The sequence below is a fragment of the Podarcis bocagei genome (genome assembly GCF_964188305.1).
Source record: "Podarcis bocagei genome assembly, chromosome: 12".
In the NCBI taxonomy this organism is placed as follows: Eukaryota; Metazoa; Chordata; class Lepidosauria; order Squamata; family Lacertidae; genus Podarcis; species Podarcis bocagei.
In genome coordinates, this window is record NC_138137.1 from 12,243,572 (window position 1) to 12,263,840 (window position 20,269).

Consider the following 20,269-nt stretch of genomic DNA (forward strand, 5'->3'; position numbering starts at 1 on the left):
AATGATTTTCATCAGGATTTTTGAATGAGGGTTCAATTAGCCGTCTTGGACATGCAGTCCCAATCCTGGTGTCTTATTTATTCCATTTTTATTTTTTCAAGGTGCCACACATGGTTCTCCCCCTCCTCAGCAGTGGGGTATTGCTTTGTTTGTAACTGTGTTATGCACTTTTGTGATTTTATATTTTTAACTTTCCTGCCAGCTGCTATTTTGAAAAGAAAAGCAGACATGCAAGGCCAAATTACCTACTTAATGAAATATCATTTGGCTCTGAGACCTTTTGCCAACACTGTGTTGCTGTGCCAGGATTGAACTATTGGATTCTACCTAAGAAAACTATTTTCTGTAATTTAAACAATATTACCTGTGAGAGACTGGTTGAGTCACCTATACCTGTTGGGGTATCTGTCTGCATGTTGAGTAGCAACTCTGCCCACCTGGGTTCTAAGAGGTGTGGCCAAAAGGCATTGTCTATTTTGCCTATTTGGTGTCTTAGGGGTTGATCAACTTTTAGCCTGAGTTTAATACTGAGATACACACACACAGCATCAGTGGTGGCTGGTGTTCACTAGACCTGCTATGGGTGTTAGGAGGTTATGGGGCTTATATAGTGAGCAGTTATCCCCCCATTCACAAAAATAACTGCAAATGATTAAGCAAAAAACATATACTGCACCATTACACTCTCTTAATCAATATAATTATAAACTGAGCTGCTCAAACTAGCAACCACGCCCTTCTTCTGGGTAGCAGCAAAGAATGTATTTTGAGGAATGGGCCATTTAGGAAACAGCTCTGTGTCTGCTCTAACTACCCTTCAAGGCAGCCCCACTAGGTCAATACTGAGGTTGTTGGTTAACCTCATAACAGATGGAGTTGACGCCTTCATAGTAGTGCTGAATTTTAGTCAGTCATATGGTTTTTCTGCTTAGAGACACACGAGAGGGATCTCTTTGCTGTAGCCGATCCTAATCCAGTAATATAGCTGAGTTCTGTAAATACTTGATTGGTCAGAGAACAATAGGTTGACAGAAATGTTTGCAGAACATCTCGGAGTTCAAGTAGAAGTATGAAAGGTTTGTGCAACAGGAAAAACACACGTGGCTTTGAGATTTTGGAGGATGCTTGACATTTTCCTTGGGAGGGCCATGCCCCAGTAGCCCTAGTGGGCCGGCCTCTACTTCTGGACATAAGATAATTAGGTAGTGCTAAAGTAAGCCTGTTTCTTTATTTAGAGCACCAGTAGTGGAGCATTGCATACAAGGTTAAAATACTGAAAACCTGAAAATTTCAATTTTAGCTGGGACCTTCTACAATCAACTTGTACTGTATTAAAAATTCAGACACTGATATGATTTATTAATGAACATATTTGGAGGGTATTACATAACTCGAACAATGCTACTCTGTAAAAAAATGTTATCCATTGCAGAAGGGAGTTATATCTTACAGCTTTCCCTTTCAGTTAGCAGATAATAATTATAAATAGATATAATTATAAATAGGACATGAAGGTGCTCCTCTTACTTCATAATAGCCAAATGGCAGGCAGCAGGATGCTCGTGCTCCATTGCAATCACAGTGTCTGACCCCACAGGAGTTCAGTTTGTACCAGCCCAGACTTTGTCGGAAGAAAGTCTAACTGTTAAGTGGAGTTTATCCTCAGTAACTGCAAAGGACCACAGACTTGCTAATATCATGAAATTTGTGCTTGTAGGTGACATTCTTTCTGCTTTAGCAAATGTATCAGGACGTAAACATCCATCAACAATTCAAGCTAAGCAGCTGAAAGGGTGCCTTCCAATGATGCCTGTGGTACTTCATCTTGTGACATCCCAGGTATAATTTGTTAAAGAACAGAAAATGAAGACTGTTGCTGGTTTCTGGGTTGTTTGCGTTTTCCACTTTATTGGTTATAGTCCAAAATGTTGCCTTGTTGTAGATTGGCATTAATTGATGCCAGTGAGTTTTGTTACAGAGTTCTTACACTTTCATTTTATTCTGCTAATTAAAGTGAAGCATATCATGCTTTTGTGGCTTGTTTCTCCAACCTGCACCCCTGCTGCCAGCCCTCTCCAGTTCTACATCAAGTATGAGTGGAGCACATGAAGACCAGGGTCTCACCAGTCTGTACAGTGACGTAGAGAGCAGAAGATTCTGCTCCCAACTTCCCTCAGTTCTCTTCCTGTTGCATTTCTGAGTACTGGGCAGAAGTAGAAAATGTGCAAGACATTTGCCCCATAAGGCATGCAGTGATCTGGCAGGACACAAGCCTTTTTAACTCTCTCCTTCAGTGTTACATTTGGGTGGGAAAGTGTCTGCTCCAGACGGAGCCCAGGAGTAGTATAAAGTACCAGTTGACTCAAGAGGTGGACAGGTGCAGTGCTCTGAAAGAGGGTGATGGGTGGAAGAGTGGGAGAGACAGCCTTCTCAAACTTCACAGAACTCATCTAAAACATTGCTTTAATAAAATGAAAGCAGAGGGCAGTAAAGAGAATGCACCATGTTTCTACCTGCCATTGCTCCTGGCACCCCTCTACAGTGGTACCTTGGTTTGCAACTGCTTTGGATAACAACCATTTTGGATTACAACCACGTCAAACCCGGAAGTGCGTGTCCCTTTTTTTGGATTACAACCCAATTTATTGGATTACAACCAATTTGGGGTGGGGGGGGGCATTGGCGAAAGCACACCTTGGGTTACAACCTGTTTTGGTTTACAACTGGACCTCCGGAACGGATTATGGTTGTAAATCAAGGTACCACTGTATTGGAAATCTCACGGTATGTAGTATTTTGGATCAGAGGCATTGTGTGGTGGGTGCCATGGCCCCCAGGCACAATTTTTAGAGGGGGTGCAAATAGGCATCCCCACAGCAGGCTCCTTCATTGCAGCCTGGCTCCACACCAGAATAAACAGGAGAGCAGGCAGGTCGGTGGCAGTGGTACCGCCCATCCTAGGCTGCAGTACACCTTGTGTCCGGCGGCGTCAGCTGTGGCGCTGACTCACTTCTGACCCAACTGCAGAGATCAGGGGAGGAGTGGGCAGTAGCTTCACCACCCCTCTCCTACCCTGAACTGTTGCACACTGGAGGGTGCCCTCCGCATCCCTCAGGGGCTCACCCCGCGCTCCCACCCCGGACAGCGTGGGCATATGCTCCACCACTGTTTTGGATGAAGATAGGGAAGGAGAGAGTCAGCTTCACATTGTAACACTGAAGCCCTTATATAAGCCCTAACACTGTTATGTCAAGTTGCTCCTTTCATCTCTGTCACATTCTAATGTGATTCATTCATACTGGTCATACATAAAAACATAAGAAAATCCCCATTGGATCAGACCAATCTAATCAAACAATCCTGTTTCCAAGAGCAGCCAGCCAGGTACCTATGGGAAGCCATCAAGCTGGACATGAATTCAGTAGCAACTGGTGTTTAGTGATGTACTACCTCTGATCCTGAACATACATATAGCCTAATTAACAAGTAGCCAAAATTACCCTTATCCTCAACAAATTTCCCTTATTCCATTTTAAAGCCGTTTAAGTTGCTCTTTTTGCCACATCTTGTGGTAGGAAACTCTTTAGAACTATGCAGTATGTGAAGAAATACTTCATTTTGTCTATTCTGAAACTTCCACAGTTGAGCTTCAGTTGATACTAAATTCTGGCATGAGAAGAGAGAGAGAAAAATTCTCCCTGTCCACTTTCTCTACAACATGCATAATTTTATATATCCGTATCATGTCTTTGCCTTTGCCTTACCTTTTTTCTAAACTGAAAAGCTCCAATTATTGTATTATCTGTCTATTACTAATCAACTGTGACTCAAAAATGTCATTTTCAATTTTACTGCATGCTACAGCATATTTACCATGTCTTCCAAGTACTTATTATTTTTCAATGTTATATATCTCATAGGTATTTCGTCCCCAAATTGTAACTGAGGAGTTTCTGTGCAGCTTTGGAACTTTGCTGGTAAGTAATGGTTTCAGGTTGTGGAGAACATGCATACATAAAACTAATACAAAAACAAGCTACCGGTATATGCAAAATGGAATACCTACAATTTTAGCAGTTTTTATTTTAATATGTATTAGATATATATTAATTTTTTTAAAAAGGGACATGGGAGGCGCTGTGGTCTAAACCACTAAGCCTAGGGCTTGCTGAGCAGAAGGTCAGTGGTTCGAATCCACACGACAGGATGAGCTCCCGTTGTTCGGTCGCAGCTCCTGCCCACCTAGCAGTACAAAAGCATGTCAAAGTGCAAGTAGATAAATAGGTACCACTCCGGCGGGAAGGTAAACTGCATTTACTTGCGCTGCTCTGGTTCGCCAGAAACGGCTTAGTCATGCTGGCCACATGACCCGGAAGCTGTCTGCGGACAAACCCCGGCTCCCTCAGCCTATAGAGCAAGAAGAGTGCGCAACCCCAGAGTCGTCCGCGACTGGACCTAATGGTCTGGGGTACCTTTACCTTTTTAATTTAACTTAGTGATACATGATTCCCTTCTGAAATATGCATGTTCAAGAAAAATATAACAGTGTTACTTCCCCCACACACATAATGTGTATACTTTAAAAACATATTTAGTTAAGGCCCCCCACAAGAAGAACTCCGATGTTAAAATCTATAATGTTTTAGAGAACTGCACTAAACTGTCTATGCATGTTACATTAGGTTCTGCTGTTACACATCAGGTAGCCTGTTTTTTACTGAACATCACATGTCCAAAGACAGCCCACAGCAACTCATCTTCCTTTTATCTCTTGTACCTGTCCTTCCATAAGACAGTTATCTGTTAAACAAGTTCACCCATAGTGGCATCTAATAATCTTAGAACCACAGCACCCCTATGATCAGAATCAGCATACATTACCTTTCTATTCCTTTTGCTGCCAACTTCTACACAGTTGCTGTTGGAGCTTCATAAACTTTGTATAGCCTTTGTCGACCTACCAGAAATCTCTCTTTCACTTACATCAGGTCCCGCAAAACTTAAGGCTAGCTTAATTAAGGATAAGAGAAGTGAGTGGGCTGAGTTTTTATTTAAAAAAAGAGAGATTTTGAGCGCAATGTAATTATTATATTCTTTTGTTTAGTGTTTCTTTGTCTAGCAATGTTTTAGATGGAATTATGAACAGAATTTTTAGATCATTCTTCATAGCTCGTTCAATTTAATATTGTATTTACTTTGAAATATTATTTTTCTTGCCAGGACAGTTGTATTATGTTTAGTTGATGAAATGCTAAGTTGCATAAACTAGAAAGCTGAGACATTTGTCACATACAGCATCAGCATGCTAGCTTTGATATTAACAATAAAATCTGTATTGGGATTCCCAATGCTCCAGAGTGCTGCAGTTAAAATGAAGTAGTACTTCTGCATTGTATTGTTAGTTTTCACCATGTCTGCAACAGCTGCTGTGAAATGACTCTATTCTAAGAGTACCATTTTTTCCTTTGAAACCAAATATGGTGAGTACACATGTTTCAGTAACAGGTGCTTAAATTAATGATTTACTTATACAGGAGACTACAGTACTTCCTAATGGAAGCAGTATGGACCTCATGTTCACTTTTGTTGTGTTCCTTTAATTCCAAGAAAATATAAATTATTTAGCTGCACCATTGTATGATTTCACAGAGACACTGAAATGTTTGTGAAGGAAATATTTTTAGAACCACCATTATAATAAGTTGTAAGCTCACGTAAAAAAATAAAATGCAAAGCTTTCTCTTCTCTTAAATATTTGATTACTTTGGTTTTTATCAGAGGTTGGATTAATGTATCGAGCTACAAATTGCTGTCAAAAAAATTTCCACAGAACAGATGCAATGCAGAGGAGGACAGTATCTATTTCTCATTTCTGTCCTGCTTATTCTTCACTAAAACAAACTTTATGAACAAAGAGTACAAGATATGAATGTTTAATGAATCGGCATATTTGTATATTTCTGTGCAAGGCAAATTGTGAAGAACCATTTCTGTAGTTGCTTTGCAGAATGGCGGTTTAAACAGGATGCCACTCATTACAGCTTTACATCAGCCCTATAGTTTTTGTCTGATTGCAGTTGAGGATATGGGTTGTAACTGAATGTAAATTTATTTATTTTAATGTGTAGTAGTTGAAAAGAAACAGTGGTACACTGCTAATATATAGGCCTTGGCACCAAGATCCCTGGAGATTGAGATTTGTAATGTGAAAGAGTCTTTGCATAGTGTCTGGAATTCTATATCATGTCACCTCTCAGACAAGATGCTTCCTTCTTGTCTTAATAAAAGGTTCCTTCCCCTCCATTCCCCCTTTAATAATGAGGAATAGAGGATAAATTGAGAGCAAAATCCAGCTAAGGTTAAAGTATGTGCTTGTTTTCTTCCATTGAAATCAAATGAGCTTTAAACACCTTGGGTTGGAGTGGATAATTCTGATTATCTTGAGTGATGCACGGAATTTTAAGATTGACATATGGTAAAGCTTTATGTTTGTAGTTCGTGAACTGCTATGTCAAAATATTGGCAATCTCTTGAAAAGGTGTATATGTTTTCTCATCCTTCTGATATTGCCTGTGATGAGTAAAAGCAAACCTCTTTGAAACCTGTGGAACCAGCCACTTCTATCAGATGGGCATTGTCATTTACAGAGAGTGCTGTAAATAATCTCGGGCATTAAATCCCATATTTGACATGCTGTTTGAATCAGTGTGGCTCTCTCCAACTTTCTCATTCTTCCTTGTAGCCTTAATCTCTGGAAGAGACAGAGAATCATAGAATTGTAGAGTTGCAAGGTACCCCAAGGGTTGTCTAGTCCAACCCCCTGAAATCCTGCTTACAGTTGTCTCTGGGTAGGCTTGAACCACCAACCTTTGTGTCAGCAGCTGAATGCAATCACCCATTGTGTGCCTGAGTTGCATGACATTAGGTGTTCTGCTATAAATGTTGCACATGTAGGTCCTACTTGGTTCTCTTACAGAAAAAGCCATCAAACCGGGCAACCAAGGCAGTTTACACCCAAAACCCAGGCCTGAAGCCTGGTTTTAAACTGATGAAACAGATTACTTAGATCCAGGAGTGACTGATCATAACATCTTCTGTATCCAGGCTAGGTTTTGACAGGAGTAATTGATTTGTTGCCTCTTTTAAAGAGGCTGGAACAACTCCCTCTCTCAAAGAGGCTTTCACAACCCCTTGGATCCAGCTGCCCACCCCCCTTCTTGCTATATTTAAAAAGCTATGATGGACAAGGATTGAGTGCACAAGTGGTTTGCCAGAATTGACCAAGCATACTGTCCCCACCAGTGTCCAGTAACTGAAAGGCATTTTAACAATATTGGACCAAACAGTGCCACCAAAACCAGCCTATCTAATTAGGTATCGGCGGGAATTTGGTTGTGGTCCAGTTCTGTAATATGGTACATTTAGCAGCCAATGTGACTGTGCTACACAACAACAACAACAACTTATTATTTATACCCCGCCCATCTGGCTGAGTTTCCCCAGCCACTGTGGGTGGCTTCCAACAAAATATTAAAAATACAATAAAACATCAGACATTAAAAACTTCCCCAAACAGGGCTGCCTTCAGGTGTCTTCTAAAAGTCAGATAGCCTTAGATTCTGGCTCCAAGGTCTAATACCTTGGAAACTGCCTCAGTAAAGCATCCATGTCTCCCAGTTCTCTCTCCCTCTCCCTCCCCCCCCCCTTGTGTGTAATTTTTAAAATTAGTTTTCAACATCAACCTAACAATAACAGTCAAAAGAAATAAAGGTAAGGACAATAGAAATTACAAGTATGTGCAAACACATGCAAGAGCAAAATGGAAAGAAACACCCACTGAGCAAAACTACTGTGGAAGGGTGGGTTTCCTGAAGATAATAAAAACTTAGTATCTGTGATTATGGGCTGACCGAAACAAAAAGTGGCCATTTGGTGGACGTCTAGCAGAGCTAGGTTGTTTAGAAAGGTTAGGAAAGGCCACCGGGTTTCTTCAAATTTACCCTTCTTTATTGTCCCTTTGCTGAGGTTGTTCCTGGGGGTGGGGGGGTGTCACATTCTCACACCTCCTCTCATATGAAGCGACTGCTGAACACCAAAAGTGGACGAATCAAGGAGATCTTGACTTTACAGAAAACCAGTAACTTCCTTTAAGGTTCAGTATAAGTTCCTGTTTTAATCAGTGATGTAGCCAAGGGCAGGTATTCATCCACATATCGGACAGATCGCAGCTCCCATGTTGGAGTCAAAAGGAAAGTCGCTGTAGTTAGAAATAGTAGGCTACAGCAATGAAAGACAATAACTGCTGCATGTTTGTGTTTCTGAAAAACTACTTTGTGCATGTTCGCATATGACACAGTGTTCTGTGTGTTTGTTTGATTTGTGATGTGCTGTTGCATGTGTTTGCACGTGTTTTTGCATGTGAAATGGGCTACTGGATATGCAGTTAGATGCTGTGCATTTTTATATGTACCCTTGATACTATTTCTCTGTGGAATGCCATCCGTGGCCAATCAATTTGCAGAGATGGGAAATAGTGTCCCTTCTATTGATCTGCTTTGACCCATTTCTGTTTTATATTTCTTTTGTTAAACAGTTTTAGGTTTTTTTGTTGAAAAAGAGAGAGGGCTATAAATAAATGTATCAAGTTGTTCCTCATTTATCATCAGTGTGCCAGGATCATTTTTTTTATCATATGATGCTTTCCCCTATGCATCTCTCAGTACTGAAAATGTAGCCATGTAAATGACCTGATAATTTATATATAACATATATATTTAAATTATGTGGATTACTATTTCTGTGGCATCGATGACATACCTCTTGCATCCCTGTAAAATGTCTTCTATGTATTAAATTGAATCAGAAAAATGGAAATAAATTAAGTGGCTCAAGAGAAGAGGGAATAATAGCAAAGTATTTACTTATCCCAGAGCATTAATATTTTATTTTTGCTGCTCCTCAGAAGGATGATTTATTTAGGTTATCCTTAAAATGTAGTAGGGTACGGTTTTCTCTACTTACACGTAAGTCTACCCATAAAGTATGAATTATGTGGGGAGATAAAAAAGATGGCACAAATAAGAGAAAATTGTGTTTTCTAGAAGTCTTATGTTGAATTTGAATAATTAAGTTTGCAGTCTTATACTTAGATACCTGAGAATAGATCCTGTTGAATTCAGTAGCTCTTGTGTAGACTTGGATAGCATTGCACTGTACTGTAAATGTGCTAAAGAGGCTTAAATTATGTTCTCTCTGTGGAGATCCTGCCATTGTGTCACAAAACCTTTAACCTTAATCTACTGTTATTGCTATGTGGCCTTTATTTTATACACATTTATTTAACAAAGCCATCGGTCTTTGTTAACCTTTCTCTTTTTGTGTCTTATTTTTCTCTTCAGGGTTTTGTCAAATTAATAGATTCAGGAGAAACTAACTTAGATGGAGCAATAGGTAAGTATAACTAGGATATCAGTCATGCCCTTTCTATAAAATCATTTTTCTTCTCTTGCAAAAGAGATGTACTACAACTTTTCCTCGTCTCCCAACAGGTCAAACAGCTTCAGAAGAACTAGTTAAAACTGCTTTGTCAGTATTTGAAGCAATAATGCAACATCCAGTGTTGTTAACACTTTACCACTCAGCGGTAAGTTCTGATGCCACGTGCGTGCTTAGCGCCTCAACTCTCACTAGTGAATTTAGTATTCCCAGATCATTAGGAGTTATTAGGGTCATGGCTTTAGAAATGAAGCGCTGGGGGTAAAAAGGAAAGTGATTGAACTATGTTTGACTCAGGTGGAGAGGGGGTGGGGCAGTTGTGTATAATTTTATTTATTCCTTTAGAAGTACAGTGGTACCTTGGTTCCCAAACGGCTTGGCTCCTGAACGCCGCAAACCTGGAAGTGAGTGTTCTAGTTTGTGAACATTTTTCGGAAGCTGAACATCCAACACGGCTTCCATGGCTTCAGATTGAGTGCAAGAAGTTCCTGCAGCCTTTTTTTTTTTTAACCATTTTGGGTGTCGAACGGACTGCTGGAATGGATTAAATTTGAGAACCAAGGTACCACTGTATTTATATCTTTAAAGGTAAAGGGTAAAGGGACCCCTGATCATTAGGTCCAGTTGTGACCGACTCTGGGGTTGCGACACTCATCTCGCTTTATTGGCCGAGGGAGCCAGCATACAGCTTCCGGGTCATGTGGCCAGCCTGACAAAGCCACTTCTGGCGAACCGGAGCAGCGCACGGAAACGCCGTTTACCTTCCTGTGGGAGCGGTACCTATTTATCTACTTGCACTTTGACATGCTTTCGAACTGTTAGGTTGGCAGGAGCAGGGACCGAGCAATGGGAGCTCACCCCATCACGGGGATTCGAACCGCCGAACTTCTCCTAGGCTCTGTGGTTTAACCCACAGCGCCACCTGCATCCCTTAGAGGGTCACTATAGCCTTCTCTCCCTTTCTCTACCCAAGAGCATCTCCCTCCCCAACACACAACACACACACACAGAGTGAGAGAGAGAGATCCTCCTCTGTCTCTCTATCCAAGAACAGGGGAATTGAAAAAAAGAAAGTACCCACAATTCTACATGGCTGAGGGGGTGGGCAGCATAGCTAGGCAAATGGGACTGTCCCTGTTGCTCTCCCTGTCTCACCAAGTCCTTGTTCCCTCCTTTGGGCTCCCCCCTCAGTCAACAACTCCTCAGCCTCCTGCTCTTTTCTTCCTCAGCTTCCTCACTTCCTTCAGCCCCCATCCCTCCTCCTCCTCGTCCTCCTCCTGCTGCTGTCATCTCACCACCACCACCTATCCTTATCAGCCTCTTCTTCCTCACAGTGTCACACTGTAGTTCATAGGGCAAGCACCATCTCTTGGCAGTCACACAAACTACCACGTGGTGACACTTTTCTACAAATGTATACAGTGGTACCTTGGGTTAAGTACTTAATTTGTTCCGGAGGTCCGTTCTTAACCTGAAACTGTTCTTAACCTGAAGCACCACTTTAGCTAATGGGGCCTCCTGCTGACACCGCACCGCCAGAGCCTGATTTCTGTTCTTATCCTGAAGCAAAGTTCTTAACCTGAAGCACTGTTTCTGGCTTAGTGGAGTGTGTAACCTGAAGTGTATGTAACCCGAGGTACCACTGTATTAGAGAGATGATACAGAGGTCCATAATGACTTGTTCATGACTTTTCCAGGTGTTAGTTAGTGGCATGAATTGCAGTAGTGCTCTATCACTCAAAAGGTGTGTGACTGTAATTATTGGAATATAAGTCTTAGCAGCATTGTGCAGTAATTCATTTGCATGATATATATATAATGTTGGGGTTTTTTTAAAGAAATACTTTCACTCCTGGGATGTCTTCTAATTGGTGGTGGTTGAGCATGACTTGAAATCCATGAATATAAATGCTGAGCACCCAAAGGAGCTTAATGCTTTCTTGTTAAATTGAAGCTAGACATGTTCAAGGTTCCAGATCAATACTTCAAATATAAAACTTCTTAATAGGATATCCTTTTCTCTGACTAGAAATGTGTGTCTAAGATTAGTCCCAGAGGTTAAGCTAGTTAGTGTCAACAGAGTTCTTTGTTTTCATGAAGTAAAATAGTTTTTAAGCTACCTTGGGTGGTGAATAATAGTTTGTAGAGAGGAGCAAAATTGCTTGCAATAGGAAATTAAGGAAATGGGAATTAAGTATATGGACGTGATGTTCTCTTCAAACTAATGGACCAGAATGATAAGGTCTGCAGCCAGTAATTGAGTTAATCTATAGGCATTTCATGTACGTATGAGCATATTCAGTATTATGTAATTAGAGTTGATTATTTAGATTTTTTTTCACACTACAAAACCTTGTCAAGGAAAATTACTTATAAATTAAGTACAAATTAGTACTGCTCAAGTAAACATCAGTAGAGATTTACAATCATTTATTTGCCATCATTTTGTGCTACCATGCACAGGAAAGACCTGGGGTCCAAGGAGCAATACACAAGAAGAGGTTTGTGTTGGTTTATTTAGGCTACAACTGTAGTTTAGTTCCAGAGCACTGTCATGCATGATGTAGGGAACTGTTGCTGGGCTCACCAGTAGGGCATTGGACTGAGGTTTTGAGCCCACCAGAGCACGGACCAATGTGTCAAGCCCTTTAGGGGAGCTGAGGACCTTTGTGGCCCAGAAGCTCTTAAACTGGGACTTTGGGTAGAAAGTGGCCACTAAGATCCTTTATCAGAATATATAGCAGAAGCAAGGAATCCATCCCCTACTTTGCCCACATGCATGCGAGCCAATTCTGCCACAAGAGATGAGAGGTGAATTGCTCCCCTGACTCACTGCTACAACTGTTGCTTTAAGGACCACCATGTTTCTGGCAGGCGGACTAAGTTCTAGCTGAGGTACTTCATTTCCAAACTTTGTGAGCTGTATCTTAAATAAGCAACATTGTGCCACTGAAGGTTGTATTTTCTTTCCTAAAAATCAATGCCAATTACCTTGCAAAAATGATGGTTGGAATTCTATATTGGTGTTCAGTTAAGAACTGGTACTTTTTTTTTTAAAAAAAAGAACACATTCTTCTTTGTTATACTGAAACAATTTACCTGAGTGAAGTTGGTTTCTCTATTTATGAATTGTAATTTATTATAGTTGGGAAATAAACGTGGATTGCAGTTTACATGAAATATCGTTATGTCTGTATAATTGAAGCCAGATCTTTATCATGCCTTCCTTTAGGTTATGGATTACATCCTCCCACCCTTAGTTTCTTTGGTCTCCAGTCAAAATGGTAAATATATGGCCACATCAACTGAAATACCCATTTTGCTTTAATTAAGCATCGGTGCGGACACATTCTTGGCACATTGATTCCTTTCTTCTTCTTTAGTGGAGTGGAGACTCTTCAGCTTGCGGTTGCTCTCAGAAACCACATCACTGCTTGTGAGCCACGAGGTCATGGCTGAAGAGAAAGAGAACCTTAACTCAAACAACAAACTTCTGTCTCTCATTAAAGACTCATTGCTGCCTCAGTAAGTACAGAACAGTTTTTCTAATCAAAACTAATTCTATAACCAATCTGTTTTGGCTGTACATTTCTGAACTGCAGTCGGATTAATAAACAGTGTCGCACATTTTTCTGCCAGATGTCTCAGTGTAAGAGATTTTATACAGTCCTTCACTATATTTATTGTAGAAACAACACAGCTGCAGGACACCCAAGTTTGCATAACCCTTTTACAATCTGCCTGGCTCTTCCTAAAGAGAAACAAGGTTTCCTCTAATCCTCTGAGTGTGATTTTAAAAAAACACAAGTTATTTTGCTTCTTCAACTATAATATATATGGGTTGTCCTAATTAGTCCAATTTTCCTTCAACTGAAAAGTGTTGCAGAGTGGTTTCAAGCATACATCAACTATGAGTAAAAAAGAGAACAAAAAAGCAAATGATAATTACAAAAAATATACTCAAATTCATAATAAAATCTACTGCTGATCAGATAGAAAATTGGCTTGAACTTTAGAAGCTGCCAAGGCAAATCCTGCCACTGCTAATAGGGTCATCCTGTTACAAAAGACTAGCAGAAAATTGATTTTTCTGCTGTTCAAAACACATAGCTTTCCCTTCAAAAAATTGTACAAGTAGATAAGTCAGTAGAAGGATGTATGAGTGGACAGATTAAGGGAAGGTTCACTTGATCAACTGCTAGCATATTTTCCTACAGAAAATGATGGGTGGAATAGTTACGTTTGTGTTTCACAAGGTTGTTCTTTCTTTTGTTCTAGGTTTCAGCAAATTCTAATGGCACCTGACCCAGTACCTGCTTATGGTCTAAAGCTGTTAGTTGCCCTTACAGAGTATAGCCCCGTTTTTACAAGGTAATCCAATTGTACGTTCACTACTTCTGTGAGCCAGAATCCAGAGAGCTTGACCTTTCCTCATCTTAGATCAGTCAGCTGACCCTTGATATGTCATATTATAAACTGCTTTTGAAACTTCCTTCAGTTTTAACTGTAGTGAGCCATGTAGTGTAGGTTCCTGCTGTTTAGAAAAATGAGTCTAAAACCCTCTTGAACTCAAAGAACTAGTATTCTGGCCATCAAATTACATTTTCCCGTATTTTCTCAATCATAAACACATTTGCTACGAAGTAAACATCACTGAATATGGTGGGACTTATTTCTGCATGATCATCTTTAGGATTGTACTGTCACTTACTTAAGAAGAGAACTATTCTTACAGAAAGACTCAAACTTAATTCTAAGTAGAAATATAAATTTGGATCTAAGAGTTATTATAGATTGAGGGGGTTGGGGGGCAAAAAAATATGACGCACCCACCAAAGAACAGCTACAAATGGTGTCTCAAGGAATGAATGGCCATTGGGTGGTTTCAATTTCATCAACAATTCTGTGGTCCTCATACATGTTACACATACTCTTTCATAATTAGAGAGTATATTTTGAATATAGGCCCCACGGGGAAAGAGCTTGTTGCAGCTATGTACAACGCTTTAGTCAATATTAAGTTTGGAGATATGAGTACTTTGAAATCTACATGCGAGATTTGGTGAGACTTTATTGAATATATCAACAAGGAACAGTTACATCTCTCCCCCCCCCCCCCGTTTCACGAGACACTTGAGGAAAATGAATCTCTCAATAAAAAACGAACTGTTGTATAAATTAGTCTTCTAACCGTGATTCAAAATTCTGTTCAGACTAAAGTGTCCACCAGACACGAGACATTGCTTTTTAATGACTTGATCTACTTTTTTTGGTTAGCCTGTTTTTCCGTATCCATTCCTTTGCCCACCACTATACAACAGCTATTTGGGCGATTCTGATGTGCTGTCACCCTCACATAAATCGTGCTTGTGCAAGTGTGTAAGATTTGCTTTTCTTATGTTGATTTTGGATTATTTTTCTCTGAACTCAGGTAAAATTCATCTCCTGAATTGTAGGAGAGCACAGCAGAGTCAGAAAACTAGGGACAAATGAGGCAAAATAAGGAGTAACATGGCAAAGGAAGGGAATTTGGAAGCACATTTGAGGTGGTAGAAGTTTAAGGCCAATTGGTCAAGTTCCCATATTTAAACAGTTTTTTAATGACTTCTGTAGCTCTCTGTTGTCATAAAGTTGAATGTCCTTTATCTGAAACCTGGTGGTTAATCACTTCTCAGATACACAGTATGTGATTCTAATATACTTGAATGTATTAAAGCAGAGAAGATAAAATAGCTAATGAAGCATACATAAAAAGCTGCTTCGGTGTATGTGTGTTAATTTCAGTATATCCACTGTAGCCTATTACTTCAAATTATTTTACTGCCTCCATTGCCCATTTGATGGACTTAATGCATTTTAATAACTGCCTTTAAAAAAATATTAATTTACTTACTGTTCCACTCACTTGCTTCACATCTGTAAGGTAGACCAAGAAGTAATTTTTAAAGCAGTATTGGATTTCTTATGTTTTAATAGCTGTGGTAGAACTTATTTAAATGAAGAGGTAGTCAGGGGCTGAGGTTCTGGGTCACAGATTTTAGCAACAAAGACTTTGTCACACTGTTTCATGTTCAATGGTTTAATTTGGGTTTCTGGGTTTTTTTAACAGCCTTGTTGAAGAAATTCATCTTGTTCCAACTATTTTTCAAGTAATTCTGGTGAGAATATATTTTACAGAATTTGATTTTAACATAACCTTAAAGCATTATTTAATTATGATGATCTGCTTGTTAATATGCTACTTCAGTGGGCATGTCATTATTTCAAAAAGGCTGTGCAGTCTTATTAGACTGATTTTGTTGTGATACGTACTAGAGAAAATTCTTTCATATTCTTGGTATACTGTAGATTGTCATGCCTAACCCTGACTTGGAGCCAGACTCAGACTCTTTTGAGAACAAACTGTACCACCCATTGACTGAAGATTTAGGGAAGCAGGCAGAGGGAGCAGTCAAACCACCCCCCTGCCCTCAAAATCATAGATGCATAAAGAGTCAAACCTGAGCTGCAGGCCCAGAATGAAGTGAGAGCCTGAGAGCCCAAAGTTGTCATGTGGCTCAGGAGTTGTGCTGTTGGCATCTGTCTCAAGAGAAAATGAAATGTGCCTCTGGAAAGGAAGTCAAACAGCTGCATTAGCAGCATCTAAGTGACCTGCTTTTGAATTATGGTGCTGGAGGAGACTCTTGAGAGTCCCATGGACTGCAAACCTATCCATTCTTAAGGAAATCAGCCCTGAGTGCTCACTGGAAGGACAGATCCTGAAGCTGAGGCTCCAATACTTTGGCCACCTCATGAGAAGAGAAGACTCCCTGGAAAAGACCCTGATGTTGGGAAAGATGGAGGGCACAAGGAGAAGGGGACGACAGAGGACGAGATGGTTGGACAGTGTTCTCGAAGCTACCAGCATGAGTTTGACCAAACTGCGGGAGGCAGTGGAAGACAGGAGTGCCTGGCGTGCTCTGGTCCATGGGGTCACAAAGAGTTGGACACGACTAAACAACAACAAAAGTGACCTCCTTGGGGCACAAACCTGAGCAGTGTGTATGGAGGTCCTGGGTACCCAGACAGCAAGACCCGCCTCTCGGCCTTGCTGATGTGGTTCAAAGGAAAGCAGAGCAGCGCACCAGCTTGGCTGCAGGAGTTGCCAGAAGGAGGCATACAAGCGCCATCCAACCATCTTAGGGACTTTTCGTGTGAAAATAAAGCAAAAATCCTGCAGTTTTCCTGCAAACTATGTGCCAGGCAGTGGAAGCTGTTCCATTGCCTGGCACATGAATGGGAACAAAACTAGAATTAGTTGGCTCTGCCTCTCATTGGCCACCCTGCATTTAACCCTACCAGTCCTGTCCCAGTCCCTCTGGAGAGTAACATCACACCCAACTTTGCAGATTGACCTCTTGCTGCACAATGTAGTATATATGGCTTGGAGCAGGGGTGAGGAGCTGTCCAGATGTTACTGGCAGTGTTAGCTGGGGCCCTCCAGATGTAACTTAGAACATCCCTGTAAGTTGTGGTGAGCCAGGCAATTCATATTACATCTTAGCTGTGTACCTATTTCATGGGGAAAATACTTCCGCTTGCTTGCTGCATGTGTTACCAGCAGCATCACTGCTTATAGGGACTTGCACTACCTAGAAGGCCTGGTTGGCAGCTATGCTGGTGGTGGTTCCAATGAGAAGGGAGAATAAACTGAGGGCAGAGGATTGATTGCATACATATGAATTGTTCTATCCAGAGAACCATGCTCCTTCTAATGAATGAGCAGGTTAGTCATAACATCTGACAAAAAGAGTATGTTTCCAACATGTTTCACTAGAACTAATTGACAGCATTATTTATTCGAATTGCAGGGTAGGGAGTGGACAGACTAGCTAAATTACTAAGGTGCTATAGTATGCAAAACTTTCAGAATTGGAGTAACTGATAACAGCACAGCAAGCAAAAATTTAATTGGAGGTTTTGGCTTTTGGAAAATAATTTAAAGATTAGCAGAATATTTATTTCTTTACAAAATCCGCTTGAGTGTTTTGTTGTAAATTTGCCTTTCTGTTCCTTGAGCAATAGAATTCTATTATGTCTTCCTTGGTACTCCTTAAACGCTGTAAAATTACAATGACTTTCTCATTTCATGGGTACCAAGCAAAAGTTTGCTTTTTCTCTAGGGAAGTTGGAAGGAGTGAAGTGGTAGCAATAATTATTCCAAAGTTAATTATATTTTCAAATTAAACTACATCCTTGGGGGAAATTCTTTCAAATCTCTAATTTAAAGCTCTGTCTATGAAAAGGTTGTAACAAGGTAAATTAAATGTTCTTTAAAAAGCTCATTTTTTCCTATATTTATCATCATAGCCTGAATGATGGCCAGCCACACCCAAGATCAGAATAACTTGAAATAACGGCACCTCACTTTTTCTTAATATGTGTTTTTATGGGCAAAGCTTTATTTGTAGTTACCACAAAAGTTCACTGAATTTTGAAAGGTTCACAATAAGCCCAGTGACATCATTTCTGTTATAGAGTGTATGTATAGGTTTGGGACTGGATCAGCTTTGTTTGCCCTGATGGGAGTGCAGCCCTGCTCCTTCTGCATGATCCCCCAGTGGCCTTCAGTACCATTGAACATGATAGCCTCCTGGACTGAATCTGTGGGATGGGTATCAGTAGCACTGTGTTGCAGTGGTTCTGCTCCTAGCTGCAGGATTGTGTCCAGAAAGTAGTCTTGGAAGAAGGCTCTTCAGCTCCATGGTGTTTTCACTATGGGGCACCACACTATTTTGTCAGCAATTCTGTTCGGCATCTCTGTGAAGCTGTTGGGAGCAGTCATTGGGTGTTTTGGAGCAAGGTATCATCAGTACACTAATGCTACCCAACTCTTATTTCTCCATTACATCTGAGTCGGGAGCATGTTCATACTGGTGCGTGGATGCAGTGTTGGACTGGATAAGGGTCAATAAACTGAGCTTGAATTCTGAAATACTGAGGCCTTGTGGGTCAAATTACCTGTTCTAAATGGGACTTCACTCCCTTTTAAGGTACGCAGTCTGGGAGTCTTCCTTGATTGATCTCTGTCACTAGAGTGACCTCGGTGGCCAGCAGTGCTTTTTACCAGCTCCAACTGGTACACCAGCTGCAACCATTTCTGAACCATGATAGCCTGACCATAGTGGTACATGCATGTTGGTTTCTCAAATATTGATTTCGCACCATGTTTTATGTGGGGTTGCCCCTTGTATCTGGTCCAAAGCTGCAAGTTACTGGCAACATGTTACTCTGCTGCTTTAGAACTGCACTATTTGCCAATTTAAGGTTCAGGATTCTTGTGTTCGTTCACTTGGGCTCAAAGTACCTTTAATACTGTCTGGTCTCTTATACTCCACCCAGTGGGGAACTCCCTAGTGCAGATAATCTCAGTGCGCTCCCTTTGTAGCCACATCCATACCTGCCCCACACATGATGTCAGGGTATGGGGAAGGCTGGTATGATTTATGTGGGTCTAATTGGGATTTAGACCACGCCAACATAGGCCTGCAGGCTAAAGGTTCCACCCCACAGCCTTAAAGTGTCAGTATTACTAGTCTTCATATTACAGCTGAGGATGACTGAGACTGGGAGAGAGTGCCTTGCCTAAGATGATCTACTTAATTTGTGACAGATAGCAGATTTAAACAGGGAACTTCCTAGTTCATAACTTAGTCTAATAGCTGCTATGATGATCATTTGATACTGTGTTCTCAAAGAATTAACATTTGTTGTGTGGATAGATGTTTCAATACGGGAGAAGTTATGAGCTAATTATAAACCTCTCAATCTTATTAAACCTTTTGTAATTAAGTAATACCTGGGATAATGTTTCCAGGTTAATGGTGCTGCCATTATCTGAACACATTTCTGCATTATACTTCAGTTAATTATCTTTATTTTGAAGTCTGGTAGAATCCAAATGGTATGCACCACTCTAAATATATTGCACAGAGGATTCAATAATTTAGAGGGAGATTTCATTTTCGAAAGGTCAGGCACATACCAAGTACCTGTGTACATACAGAAAAGGTGCATTTGCACAGATGACTAGATGCCTTCCTCGTCATTTATGTGAAGAAGGCATCTGTCCACAGATTATATTTATTTCTGGTTTAATTTCACTAAACCGGAGAAGTCAATTCTAATGTTATTTTCTAAGATGCAAAAGATGCCTTGGACCTTAGCATTTCAACATACTAAGAGCCTAACTACGCATTGTATTAAAATCATAGTATACAGTAGCATCTGTGGTTTCAAGCAAATTGAGAGAAGGAGGAAAATGTTCATTGGGACAATTGTGCACAGGGAGAGAATATTTAACTCTTCCCTCTCCAACCACGATCCCAACAAAAATCCCCCACACACATCAAGTACTGAGTGTGGTTAAGCTTTCAACTCTGCCTTTCGTAAGGCTGACTATGGGCATTGTTTGTCAGGGTGGTGGCTGGGGAGGAGAAGGGTTAGACCTCATCACCCTGCATCATTAGCATCATTATTTCTGCTAGTGATGATTAGTCTTGCTACCTCGGTGAAACCCAGCAGGATTGTGGTGACTTATTCCACATTTAGCAGTTTTCCTTGAGACCTCTGTAGAGCGCTGGTCTTTGATCACAGCAAATCTTTCCACAATTCTACCTCAATTGGGGTGATTTCCCTCAAGCTCATCACAGCTCCTTTGCCATAGAATTTTGTGAAGCGCTTATCAGAGGGCTGCTTCTCACTCTGTTGGAAAGAGCTTGGTTTTGGCAGGCAT

General features: G+C 40.6%; 1 protein-coding gene across 5 annotated transcripts in view; it reads left to right on the forward strand.

The window, feature by feature from the left end:
* ULK4 (unc-51 like kinase 4) overlaps nt 1-20,269 on the forward strand; it is a 159,834-nt gene that overhangs the window by 50,054 nt on the left and 89,511 nt on the right. For all 5 annotated transcript variants that reach the window (XM_081164361.1, XM_081164360.1, XM_081164364.1 and 2 more), the window contains exons 24-31: nt 1,718-1,839; nt 3,921-3,977; nt 9,399-9,450; nt 9,549-9,643; nt 12,728-12,779; nt 12,879-13,020; nt 13,774-13,866; nt 15,605-15,653. In XM_081164361.1, the coding sequence (XP_081020487.1) occupies nt 1,718-1,839; nt 3,921-3,977; nt 9,399-9,450; nt 9,549-9,643; nt 12,728-12,779; nt 12,879-13,020; nt 13,774-13,866; nt 15,605-15,653 (662 nt within the window). The remainder of the gene's footprint in view (nt 1-1,717; nt 1,840-3,920; nt 3,978-9,398; nt 9,451-9,548; nt 9,644-12,727; nt 12,780-12,878; nt 13,021-13,773; nt 13,867-15,604; nt 15,654-20,269) is intronic.